General features: G+C 37.7%; 1 protein-coding gene across 1 annotated transcript in view; it reads left to right on the top strand.

Annotated features, from left to right (window-relative positions):
- The first annotated feature begins 891 nt into the window (after positions 1 to 891).
- IFIH1 (interferon induced with helicase C domain 1) overlaps positions 892 to 14319 on the top strand; it is a 51733-nt gene continuing 38305 nt past the window's right edge. Inside the window, exons 1-3 of the mRNA XM_019727302.3 lie at positions 892 to 1770; positions 7912 to 8080; positions 12709 to 12855. Coding sequence (XP_019582861.2) covers positions 1318 to 1770; positions 7912 to 8080; positions 12709 to 12855 — 769 coding nt within the window. The 5' untranslated portion in view covers positions 892 to 1317. The remainder of the gene's footprint in view (positions 1771 to 7911; positions 8081 to 12708; positions 12856 to 14319) is intronic.

Genomic DNA, 14319 nt, shown 5'->3' with positions numbered 1-14319 from the left:
AAGTTCACTGTTTATCATGACTCTTTTTCATAACCACCCAGATATTCCCCAAGGAAAGCTTTATTTCTTGGGGACCCACAGGAGGTCAGGTTTGCACCTAGAAAGGGTGCAGAGATGTCATGCAGCATCTCTGGTTCCGCTCCCCGCATAAGAACGCAGGATATGGTGAGGCCAAAAAGGAACACCAATGGAGCCACAGATAGGAGAGTCATACTACCATATTCTTGCTGGCGGCTGAGTTGGAGACACTGGAAGCAAGAGCCTCAATCTTCCATCCGCTTCTCTAACAACCAACCAACCCCTTGCTAACTGCAATCAGTGCTTGCTTCCTCAGCTATGGCGGTTATATCAGTGGCCAATGGCTAACTGGTTACAGCTGATGGCCATCTACTACCCAAGACAGCGCCTTTCCACGTGAGGCTGAGAGCCTGGAAACTGCATTCTGGGACTCTGTCCCCACAAGAGGTCACTTCATCCTGGGGTTGTGTAGTTACACCTCTATAGAAATGTCTCTTTAGTTTCATCTCTGCACCTGTCCCTTGCAATCTTACACCCTGGCGGTGCCAGGACCTGCCTGCATTCACCAGCCAAGGGGTGGTGGCATCTGTTTCTCTTCACCTCCCTGCGGGGAAGTCCTGAATTACTTGTTTTCACACTGTCCCCATTTTAGCTGACAAGAGTTGATGCAAAACAGCTGCGCAAAAGAAGTCTGATTTTTGAGGCAGAACTCTGCAAGGAGGACAACATGCCCGCAGGAGGCGCATTGCTGGAGCATCGGTGTCTTATTTGGCGGGGGAGAGATTTCGCTTTCCGTTTCTATTTCCCACTTGCCAGCACCGAGCACAGGGTGGCTGGCTCCTCCTCGCGGAAAGAGCCACGCCCCCGCCCGGCGGCTTACGTTTGGAAAGTCCTGAAGAGGAGAATCGAAACAGAAAACAGTCAGGAAAACTATAAAAACTGACTGGGGGAAAACTGGACTCAAAGTTCCCACCGGAGTGCGCAGCGGCGGCTCCTTGGTGCCAGCCCCGGAGAGCACTGCAGAGAGTCGCCTGGCCGCGCCGTCCGCAGGCGACTGCCTGCCTCGGAGTCCCTTGTCCGGAGCGCCCTGCCCACCTGCCCACCTGCCAGGGGCGATCGCACGGCTGAGTGAGCCGGCCTGGGGGTCCTGAAGGCAACCCCGTTGCTGTCAGGTACATCCCCGCAGACCCTACTACCCCCAAGGCAGCAGACAGGGGTATATGCATCGCACCTGGTCAGCAGAGAACAGCAACCTGACCATCTACTTGGGAGAACCTCTCCCTTTTCTGAGAAGGAAAGATGTCGAACGGGCATTCCTCAGACAAGAGTTTCCGATATCTCATCTCATGCTTTCGGGCCAGAGTGAAAATGTACATCCAGGTGGGGCCTGTGCTGGACTACCTGGACTTTCTGCCTGCAGATGAGAAGGAGAAGATTGAGAGAACAGCCTTCACCCACGGGGAAATCCACGGAGCTGACTTGCTCCTCAGCACCTTGGAGAAGGGGGTCTGGCCCCTGGGCTGGACGAGGGTATTTGTGGAGGCCCTCCAGCGAACGGGAAGCCCTTTAGCCGCCCGCTACATGAATCCTGAGCTCACAGACTTGCCCTCTCCATCCTTTGAGAACACGCATGATGAGTGTCTCCAACTGCTGAACCTTTTACAGCCCACCCTGGTGGACAAGCTTCTAGTTAGAGATGTCTTGGATAAATGTGTGGCGGTGGACCTGTTGACAGTTGAAGACCGAAATCGGGTAGGTGTCAGTTCAGATGGAACTTGGCTTTTAGTTAGATTTTTGCACCTAGGGCCTGGTCGCTCATTTGCCCCATTCCAAACGTTCTTTGATGTCTTTGAGTAAATCTGGTTCCCTCCTTCTTTGAGAAGATAATATAATATCTAGTCATCTAAAACATAATTTTGAAAATTTAAACACAAAAAAATCTATTTTTCTAATCCTTTCACCGCGTTAATTGATTTCGTGTTTTTTTCCAAAATGTGTCAAATCCACAAAAAACAAAAACGTTGATATTTTTACTATTTTATGCATTGAATAATAACAATTTGAGCTGCTTTGTATATAAATGACATTTTTATGTATAAAAATTTCAGGTATATTCATTTGGATATATCTGACCATCATGACAAAAGAGGAGTGGCAAACTGAAGTAAACTAAAGAGGAGTTAATTCTAGATAATAAATATATGCCAATAGATAACATTTATTGAACACTCACAATGTGCACTTAGTATCATTTGCAAAATGTATCAACAATTCATGCTGGAAATACTCCATTGAGGTGGTTAATGTCATTAACTCCATTTTACAGATGAGAAAACTGAGGCAGGTTGAATAACTTCCCCAGGGCCTCCTAGGAAGACAGTGGCAGAGATATGGAGTTAGGTCTAATGGTGTGCAATTTTATGTCTTACTTAATACACTTCCATAGAACAGGGACCAGCAAACAATGACCCATGGACTAAATCCAGCCTGCTGCTGGTTATTGCAGGCTCAAAAGCTAAAGAGAGTTTTTAGATTAAAAAAGTTTCAGTGTTCATAAAGTTTTATTGGAACACAGCCATGCTCATTCATTTACATATTAGGACTGCTTTTGTACTTCAAGAGTAGTTGGACAGATACTACACTGCCCACAAAACCTAAAATATTTATTATCTGGCCTTTAGAGAAAAAAATTGCCAATCGCCAACCTATATTATACATTATGCCATTTAATCTTGGTCTAAATAGGGAAATTACATATAACATGTTATTTTCTCTCAAGTTTTTCAACATTCTCTGCAAGTCAAAAGTTGGAGATAATTCATTGGAAGGTATGTCTACTAGTTGCAGATTTTCTTATTAGTGATCAAGTAGTGGATTTTTTAGGTGGCATTTTGACAGGGTGAATTTTACAGGTAACTTTGCACTTAATGTAATGTTTTATTGCTATTGTTTTTCAATGATTGGGGACATACTGTGAAGTATAAAAATGGTGACTTATTTGAATCTGACTTATTCCAGTTTGTAAGCCTAATATCTTAGCATGAAAGGCATGTAGGCAAATAAACCCATGACTAAAAGTCAAAGGCTTTGGCTAACATGCAAAGATTTTGACATTTTCTTTCTTTCGAATCGTTGGTATCCTCACTACAAATGATTCTAGATCTAGTTTTGTGTTCAGTGATCACCCAAAGAAACCTGTTTAATTTATTTGTTTATTCATTATTGGGTTTAAATTACAAAGTTTTGGGCCTTGAACTCATATCAACCTATGATGTGACTTAGTCTTTAGTGACTAAAGTTAATTCTCCTTTGTAGATTTGACAGCCATAGGCTTGTCCAAAGACCTGGGCATGCACCTGATTTTGATGGCTGGTTTTCCCAACAAGTAGATTACTTTACACTGTTGTCTGTAGCGTTTATGTAGTTTTGTGTATTGAGAACCAGCTAGAACGCATTATAGTAGTCCAGCTGGATATGACAAATGTGTACATCACTGTGGCAGAATCTTAATTTGGAAGACAGTATGCAGCCTTCAAGCCAGCTGGAGATGGAAGATGGCATTTCCAGCCACAGTAGCTGTTAGGAAGTCCAGAAGCAACAGAGTCCAGTAACACCACAAAGCTGTTTATGTTTGGTGGGTATGCTGTCCCGATTGCCAGCAAAACAGCACTTCTCCTTATTTACTCTAAATACTTCTGCCTATCAGCATCACTTTTGTCTTGCCTGGATTGAATTTCCGCCAGCTAGATTTTATCCAAGTTCTTGATTCTGGCAAGCTTGGAGGCAGCTAGCAGTAATGCAAAGGAGTTGACACACAGAATATTTCGAGTAAAGGGACATTTGTGTACTGGTAGCAGTTAAGGCCGGTGCAACCCAAAGTATCCCCCAGATTCATATTTCAAAGAAGGCTCTGAAAGATGGAAGAGCTATGTGTCTGAGGCTCTATAAAGAGGAATAGTGTCTGTGAGATTCTGGAATGATTTTCGTACCTAGACAGTACTGGTGATACATATCATTTTACATATATCATCAGTCTCAAAAATAAGCTATGACAAACAATGGAAAATATGCACTAGGTTTAGAAGAAACTATATTGATATGAATGTCATTGATGAATGTTTATCTTAAATGCCAAAGTGCAGTGCGAGAAGCATGGGAATTTGGAATGGGAAAACCTGAACTTAAGATCTTTGTTTCTTACTGTATCTGTTACTGTGGGCCAAGTTATTTAAGTTCCTTGATCTGAAGTTTACTCATAAGAATGAACATAATAATAATTTCTCCTCGCATAGTATTTTAGTGAACACGAAATTATGTTTATAAAAGCTTTATAAATAGTAAAGAGCTATTTGGATATGATGAGGAAGGATGATGATGAGTTTTATTATCATACATTTGATTATAGTTCCTTGTGAATTTAGTTTCAGGGATTTAGGTAAATCTTCCACGTTGAATTTGAGATCTGCTTCTTAAAGTCCCTAGATTAAACTGTGATTTGAAGGAGAAACAATCTTTTTTAAGCTCCCAGAACCTATCTAAAACTAGGTATAGAGTTGGTGCTTAATAAATGTTTATTAATTAACATTTAGGTGATTGGTTAAATTTATTTCCAAAGAGTTGTCTGGAATAAGAGATGCAAACACATGATATAATGAATTATGTTGTCAAGCATTGGGAAATGGATAGATGGATGGTGAACATAAGAGTTCAAAATTTGCTTTTTGGACACCAATAGTTAAAGAATGTCTAGTGTATGCTAGACACTGCTGTAAATACTGCTGCCTCAACAATAAGTACAAGATTCACTTTATGGACTCATAATATAATGATCCCTATGGTAGGGAGTGCCCCTCTACTGATTTGCTTCTGTTTTAGGATGTTTATTGGATATCTTGGCCCATTCATTGACGTAGACAGCCACGAACTCTGGAAAAGATGTGATCACATGCACATTTCCGTAGTCTTAACATCAATCTGAACAGTAGAAGAGAGGTGCCTGTTTCAGCCCTCGCCAGTTCAAAGCAAGGGCTGGAAGATGCCATACAACTTTTATTTGCATAGGAGAAACAGAAAGGCTATGACCAGTCCAGCTGGAAACCAAGCCCAATTATCTGTACATGAAATTGAATACCTGAGTCATTCTCTACCAGTTCATTGTAAAATATTACTAAATTAGGATAGATAAGAATTTTATTAGCCAGAAAAAATACTACTAGGAAACTAGTTATGTTAACATGACAATACATATTCATTTGGTAAGACATTAACTTTTCTGTTAATCAACTAGTTCTTTAAAATTCTTTGTTTTTAACATGAGTTTTAGTTCCTGATTTATTGGTACTGAGAGTTGAGTTCTGTTGTATTTAAAATAAAATCATTGTTTTATTTAAATAGCTGTCTAAGGTTGTTATGAGGGAGAGAAAGCATTTTTATTGAACCATACTATCATGTTGGCAAACCAGTGCTTGTTGGAAATATCATTCATTTCTCCACTGATTTCTGTTGGAAAGAAAAAAAAACCATAAATCAAAGAATTTAGAATATAAAACATTGAATTGTATTACCCACAAATTCATATTTATTTTATATTCCATAAATTAGCTAACAGTGTATCCATAGACCTTTGAAATTTCATATTCAGTGAACAGTTCAGTGCAGGAGGAACATGAGTGGGAATCGTATGTCCTGTTGCAGCCTCAAGTCTAAATACTTCCCGAGAATTTCAGTAGTTAAGTTTATGTATTGGAATTTAATATCTTCACTATGTTTCAGGAGAGCAGATTTAAGTAAAAAACAATTATGTGGTTGCTTCAAAGGGAATTGATGTAGTTTCTAGCACCCAAACTGGGAAAATTCCTTAAAAATTTCAGAATCTTGATGAAGCTGACAAAATTGCACAGGTAGTATATGTAGTTCCACATTCAAATAATAAAAATACTTATAGGAAATAATAACATAACAATCCTTACATACCTGAATTCGATAAGGACAAATCAAGCTCAACACATTTAATTTTACAGTCTAGTTAACTGATTAATAGGTGAGGAAAATTTAGTGGGTATAGTATGCTTGGGTTTTTAATAAGAGTTTTTATTATAGTGCCTCACTTGTTATTTTTAGACAAATTAGTTCTGATTAAATTAGCAGATAATAATAAGGATGTTACAAACACTAGACAAGACAAATAATCTTCCTTAGAAGATTAATGAAGTTAGAGAAAAGGTAGGAAATGAGCAAGAATTTGCTTAGAAAATGCTGTGGGGGAGATGGACTGAAATCACCTAAAATTTATTAAGTTCAAGTTGTCATTTTAACCCTTCTTGCCTGAACATGAATGTAAAATTAGACAAAAATTATTAGCAATACTTAGAGTATAGGAAAGTAGCACTGAAACCAATTACCAGGGATCAAGTTCTACCTTGGCCATTTACCAGCTTTGTGTCCTTGGGGAGGTACTTCTCTGTGCCTTGGATTTCTGATTGCAAAATGGGCTAATATTGGTACCTTCTTCAGGGTTGCTGGGTTAATATACGCAAAGCCTTTATAATAGTATTATTAACTATTAGCTAATAAAACTAAAATATCCTTTGGGTAGAAATCATGCTGTACACCTTTGTACTAAGTAGTTTTTGCTGGTGACATGTTTGTAAAGGTAGATGCTTTTCCTAGTCATCCATAAAAATAGTATAGCCACCACTGACTTTGTGCCAGACATTGTTGCAAAAATGCAAACAAAGTCCTGACTTTAAAAGCTTTGGCGTTTATTTATAGGGACTAGAAAACACATACATTTTGCAGGAAATAAAACAATCTAGCGGACATATATTTTGCAGGAAAAAAACCAATCTAGCGAAGCAATCCAAATTATACATGGAGAAGATGAGCAAATGTTGAAAAGGACCTTTGAAGTCAGTATTTTGTATCTGAGCTGCTGATTAGAATCATTAGATGCTTTTTAAGAAAACTTTCTAGGTTTCCAGCATAGACAAATCACAATGTTTGGGAGTAGATCCCAGACATCTGTATTCTTTAAAGCTCCCCAGGTGATTCTACTGTGCAGCAAGGAAGGAGAATGCCTGAAATGTCTTTTCAGTTGCCTCCTTTTAGACTCAGAGAGACTGACACCCAGAGAGGTAAAGTGGCTTGCCTGATGGCACAAGAAGCTGATAATGTCTTGTCTGGTTGTTTTTCTGGTCTAAATGTGGCCTGTATTAGTCTTTCCTCCAAATGTTTGTTGCTCTATGAAGAATTGGGGAGATGCAATGTGATAATTTAAACAATTGATCCGCATTTAGAAAGATTTGCCAGATTAATTTAAAAGGGAAATTAAATGAGGGCTAAAGATTGTAATTAATAGATATAGAAATAATTCTGCCCCTAACTTTAAAAAAGGAAGAGATATAGAAATAAAGTTGTCTCATAATATTAAATAAACACAAATTTAAGAAAAATATTAGAGTAATGATAAATATTTCAAATATTGCATATGCAAGAATATAAATCTGTGGTAGTAATTACTTTGTAATGTTAATAGTGAAGAAAGTTGAGTTGGATAAGAAATATTCCACTTCCCATTTACAGATTCCACGATTGAAAGGCAAAATCAGGCCCTAGGTATACGGAAAGAAATTGATGCAAATAGACATAATGTGGCTGGAGATTAAAGGCCCTTTCTTTTGTACCCCTTATTCAGAATGGATATGGCTGAGGTACTACAAGTGCACTGCTGTCTTTAGTGTTTGAAATAAGTCTTCATACTTATGCTTAATTGCTCAAGTTTTCTAAAGGCTAGTTCCTTTTTAAATTTATTCAGAAGATGTTAGATCTTCGTTTTTTTTTTTCTTTTATCTCTGATGTTAGATCTTCTTTAATGCTACTTTCCTCTTAAAACAGATTTCTGCTGCAGAAAATAATGGAAATGAAGCAGGTGTAAGAGAGCTACTGAGAAGGATCGTGCAGAAAGAAAACTGGTTTTCTACATTTGTGACTGTTCTGAGGCAAACGGAAAACAATGCACTTGCCCAAGAGTTAACAGGCACCAGTGCCTCTGAAAGCAATGCAGGTATTTCTAATTCTACGAAGGGAGAGTTTGTGCATTTTGCCTAGCTATGGAGAGCTTAAGGAAGCTTGTGAACACAATGCCAAACACTGAGACATTTAGAATCAAAATTTCAAAACTGAAAGGGTTTTAAGGGATCCTGTCTTTTATCCTGTTTACAAATGAGGAAACTTCTGCCTGGGAAAAGAGTAACTTACCGAAAACTGCAACATTCAGCAAACTGAATTTTGAGAAATTGGCAGCTGACTCTCAGTCCAACACTCTCTCCACTACCCATTTTATTTTGGAAGCAAGATGATTGCCTAAAATTTTTATCAAGACATTTTTAACACTGAACAGACACAATTAAAGTGGAAGAAAATATTTTAATGGTTATTATTATAACTCTGCTGCACAGTCTCCTGGAAATTTATATACATTTAAAGGAATTTAGTAAATATTTGATAAAAGGTCCATAATAGCCAAAATATTTCAATATCATTTCATGTGAGTATTTAAATTTATTCAGTTATAATAATAAAATAACATTTTCTAGCTGTTTCACATATATTATTTGTAAAGCTAATTTAAACTGCTATCTTATTTTTCTTTTTAGAGTACGTATCATATTTTTTTTCAAAAATATCATGTGTAAGACAAATTGAAAGTTAATTGGTAATAAATGATTAAAATTAATTAAAATCATTTCAAGCTTACATCACTATTATTCATTCAGTTACTCAACTAACATTGAATGAATGCTAAAGATGCACCAGACCCTGGTCTAGGTGCTGGGGATATCGTCTTAAAGGAAATATACAAAACCCTACCACACTTTCTAATGGAATAAAGCACACAGTAAACAATTTTCTAAGTTAAGTTATTCAAAATAAAAACAGATAGTTATTAAATTATTGATAGCATGTTATGTTTTATGTTACTTATAAAATAACTTTATTTTGCCCAGTAATTTGAAATACACACACACACACACAAACACACACACCAAATACACATATGTACACATATACTTGTAGAGAAAGAGAGAGAGAGAGAAAGAGAGAGAGAGAGAAAGAGGGAGAGAGAGAGAGAGAGGCAAATATTTTTACTGCGAGGTATAAGAAGCTCTAAAGATGTTTGGGCGGGGTCTTTCTTTTTCACCCCAAGACCAATTCTGTGCAGTGTCATATGTTCTAGACTGCCACAAAGTGAAATCTCAAGAGGCATTGCAGCTATCCCTTCTCTCCGGAATTATTTAAGCATTACATGTGTGTGTCTGTGTGTGTATGTGTGGTGCTTATTCAGTCAAATTTGGCCAATCCAACTTTCAAAATCTAGACAGGAATTCCACGATCTGTCTACAAGCATTCCAGGGTTTCTACTGTCATTGCTTCTATTTCCACAGCAAAGCTTTACTGTATCTAAAGTCCTCCTCAGTCAGAAGCATCTTTATTTTGCTTCAGTTCTCTGGAGGGGCCCCAGTGGTTGCATCAAGATTATGGTTTTGTGCAGTTATACATTGTAGCCCAGTCATTGTTTCCACAGCATAACTCTAAGGCCAGTTTGCTAAACCTGAAGGTACTTCCAGCTGCAGCTACATACAATGATGGGACCTTTAGATGTTTCCTACACACATCAAGGATGAGCTGGACCCCAGTCCAGACCACCCCTCTCATGAGGAGTTCCTTTACAAGACTTCCTGGGAACACTTGGATTTATAACAAGCATTCTAGGACATGAACTTCAAAAGGGAATCACTATAGAATTTTTTTGTTCCTTGGGAAATTTTGGTCTTAGTGTATCAAAGGGCAGCCTTTCAAATCACAAAAGACCTTCTTATAGCCCCATTCCCCAAATTAGAGGATACCTACCTTGTTTCCCTGAAAATAAGACCTAGCTAGACAATCAGCTCTAATGCATCTTTTGGAGCAAAAATTAATATAAGACCTGGTATATATTATATTATATTTATTATATTATATTATATTATATTATATTATATTATATTATATTATATTATATTATATTATATTATATTATATTATATTATAAAGACTTCATCTTATGTTATAGTAAAATAAGACCGGGTCTTATATTGATTTTTGCTCCAAAAGACGCATTAGAGCTTATTGTCCAGCTAGGTCTTATTTTGCGGGAAACACAGTGTCCATGTTACAGTTGTGTACAGTGGCGTAGTTATTTAGGAAAGGGTCTAGAAGATGTGCTTCAAAGTGACATCTAGATTCTCCTGCCATAGACAACATGTCCGGCAATATTTCTTGCTTTTAATTTCTATAGAAGGTGCCTTGTTAGAAGTTTAACATGATTTTTTCAAATTGTAATTCTTGAAACAATAGCAACCTATGGAGAGTATATATAGTAAATCTCATGTAATATCTGTGTTATAATACATCTCATTGTGTACACCTAGTATTTACATACCTTCTTTCCTTTCCTTATTATGTGCTATAGCTTTGTATTATGATTAGGTCTTTATGTGTCTGTTGCCGAGTGGCTTAGGGACTAGTTTGTCCAGATTCTCTCAGCCCACGCACATATCATGGCTGGCCAAGGCCAACCACTTTATAAAAGTGGGAAGGGCTTTGTGAAAAGAAAAATATTGGCACTAGTTCTCCATCTCCCCTTTCTCCCTCCCTGTCCTGTGGCAGGGTCCTCTCACAGCGGGGGTTTCTCCCTCTTTTGACCAAAGTGGGTGATGATGGATGTTGACTCAGTTATGTGGCTCTTACTAGGGCAAGGAGCAGAAGAGAACTGGATCTCTAAATGTCTTTTGAAAGTCGGATGGCAAATGCTAATCTCTCTCTGGGTCTCAGGATGCTTCTACTCCCCACACCCCACCCCTACCTGCAGTTAAGTTGCTCCTGAACAACTCATTCCAAATAAGTAGGGCTTACTTTTCATTTCCTCAGAAAATTCAACCAGAGGAGTCAGGGATTTAAATATCGTTTACTGAACTGTACATCTTATTATGGGAATCGAATCATTTTTCTGGCAGGCCTTGACCAGAAAGTTAGCTGTGATTATTCTTCTGGTAAGAGCTGCTATGGATTGTGTCACCCCAAAATCTATATGCTAAAGCTCTAAGCCCCAATGTGTCTGAATCTAGATATAGGATCTTGAGTAGATAATTAAGGTTAAATGAGGTCAGGAGTGCAGCCTTATCAGAAAAGGAAGAGATTCTCTCTCTCTCTCCCTCTCTGCCTCTCTCTCTCTCTCCCCCTCCGTTTTTCCCTCCCTGTACCATGAGGACACAGTGAGAATGTAGCCTTCCACAACCTAAGGAAAGAGCTCTTACCAGACATCAACCCTGCTGGCACATTGATCTTGGACTTCCAGTCCCCAGACTGTGAGGAAATAAAATTCTGTTGCTCAAGCCACTCAATCTCTGGCATTTTGTTACCGTGTCCCCACCTGACAGATATGGGAGCCTAGACTCAGGATCCTCATGCTTATTGAATCTTTGCTCCTTCACTTCCCTGGATGTGTGACTTTGGCCAGGTACTTGCCCTCTCTGTACCTCAGTTTACTTCTCTGTTAAATGGGGATAATAATAGTACTTATTTATACGGTTTATTTTGAGGATTAAATAATTTAACATATGTGAAATGCTTATATGGTAAGCACAAAACAAGTTGACCATTATGATTTGAAACTCCAACCATGTTTAATATGTAGCTGCAAACACTGTCAAGTTGTCTGGCTAAAGCAAACTCCAAAATCACAACAACTTTCTTCAGGAAATTCTTCATACACACGATACATTTTCCTCTTATTATATAAAATGGGCTAATCCAAAATGATACTTTAAATTTTTTTCTTTATGGCATGAGTCTTTTCTTATAGATTTTAGCTTCAGAAGAACAGAGATTCTTGCTTTACTTTGTAACCACATTGTCCCTTAAGAAAACACTCAATATGTTTGTTGAAGGAAGAAAGGCCAGACAGAAGAAATGGAGGAAAGAAGAAAGGAAGGATATAGAATATTTCATTGAATATTTAAAAAAAAACTCCAGAAATTCAGAATACATGAATTTATGCTGACATTAAAGCATATGTACATCTCGTGTAAAAACGCACAGCGCGGGAACAAAATGGCAACAGCACAAGCTAAAGAAAAACTACCACCAAATTTGCATTTTCATTAATTCAGCCTTAAATGTGACTTTGTATCACTGAATAAGTGGCTTACTTCCTAAAGGTAATGGTCAGATAGGAAATCATCGCACTTCTCTTGTGATTAGCATAATATTTATTATATTGTCTTTTTATAAAATTTAATCATTACAAAGAATTACTATGTCCATATTAAAAGTAAAAATACTGTGTCGGAACAAAAAAACACGTTCTAAGCCTTTCAAAATGTCAACGTATTGAAGTACTTTTGGGCAAATCTCTACTAGGGATTCCCCACTTGGCATTCAAAGTAACAATAACAGCTATTTACAGTTTGTGAAAGCTTCATTGCAATATAATTTACATTATATTTAGAATTTCAACGTATTGAAGTATATTCAGGTAAATCTCCATTAGGTGTCCCCATTTCATTTTCAAAATAACAATAATAGTTATGTATACTGTATAAAAACTTGCATTGCACTATTGTTTTAACGTCCTCATACTTTTATTCATAGAAACTGAGAATTTATCCCAAGAAGATGGTCCTGAAGTTAAAGAGCCACTTCCTTTAGCCACAGATCAGGCAAGTCCAGAGAAACAGGGCTTGGACATGGAGAATAATTCCCTGGAATCATCTTTTGTGGATTCTTCTATAGTTTCAGGTACTTGGAACACCTATATACTTTACATACACTACTACTTCCCAAAAAAACAGTTGGTACATGGGTGACATCAAGGTCTGTTAAGCAGGGGGAGAAAATTTGGGCTTTGGGGTTTTGTAAGCATTTGTATTAAAATAATACTTCTTTAGAAGAGATTACGTTTAAATAATTTCTCTTGGTGGCTAAAAATAATTTCAAAACTAATGCACTCTTAATAGGTTATGAATGTTAACACATTTGGTTCTAATTTTACTTTATAAGACATCTGTAGTCTTTGTAATTCAATAAATATCATAAGCATGCCCTACATTTCATGGCTTCCAAAGCACTTTCAAATACATTGCAGTCGTGCAGTGCATTAGGGACGTTTCAGTCGATGACAGACCTCTCATATGATGGTGGTCCCATAATATTATAAAGGAGCTGACAAATTCCTATCGCCTCGTGATACCATAGCTGTTGTAAGGTGGTAATGCAATGCATGACTCGTGTTTGTGGTGATACTGGTGTAAACAAAGGGCTGCCAGTCCTATAAAAGTATACTACATACAGTTATGGACAGTGCATACTATTTTATAATGATAATAAACAACTATACTATACTTTTTTATCATTATTTTAGAGTATATACTTGTACTTATAAAAAAAAAATGTTTACTGTAAAACAGTATGTTGTGTTACCTGGCAGCAGCCACATATATCTAGTGTTTACTGCATCTCTTGATTGCGTTATTTTCTCTTGTGCTTGATTTAATTTCATGTTGTTTTGTATAGTAACATGCTGTATAGGTTTGTAGCCTAGAAGCAATAGGCTGCACCACCTAGCCTAGGTGTGTGGTAGGCTACACCATCTAGGTTTGTGTAAGTGCGCTCTATGATGTCACACAACATAATCACCTAAGGACGCATTTCTCAGAATGTCTCCCAGTTGTTAAGTGGTGCACGATCAGCCATTAGCTTGTTTGTAATTGGCTCTGATAATTAAGTAAAGCCAGTACCTTTTCCCCTGTTTTACATACTGGGATGTCTGGATTGTAGAGACTAAGACCAAGGCAAAGCACTAAAAACCTTGTGGAAAGGAAGACCAACAGGTACTCAGCTAGTGTTGACTTGAATTGCAGTAACTACTTCACGTGAGGACGAGATACCACCATGTCCACTTTTTTTATATGAAACAGCCCTGGAGGAATCGAACTAATTTAATTATGTTTCTCTCCCTAATTTGCTTATAATATAATCCTCTCTCCTCCCCTCTTTTCCCGAAAGGGCCACATTCTATTTTCTCAAAAAATACTAAAGTTTGTGGTGTGCTGACAAATGCTTAACAAGTGGCTCTCTGGAAAAGAAAAAGGCACTGATTTGTAACATATACCAATCTCCCTGGTGTAAATGCTTCCACGAAGGCTGACATCAAGCCTCCAACACAATGTTGCTGGACACAAAGTTGGGAAGGGATGTACATTA

This window comes from Rhinolophus sinicus, chromosome 17, assembly GCF_057876585.1.
Source record: "Rhinolophus sinicus isolate RSI-liver-muscle chromosome 17, RSI-T2T, whole genome shotgun sequence".
Classification (NCBI taxonomy): Eukaryota; Metazoa; Chordata; class Mammalia; order Chiroptera; family Rhinolophidae; genus Rhinolophus; species Rhinolophus sinicus.
Note: the sequence above shows the minus strand (reverse complement) of the source record. Positions and strands in the feature narration are given on the sequence as shown.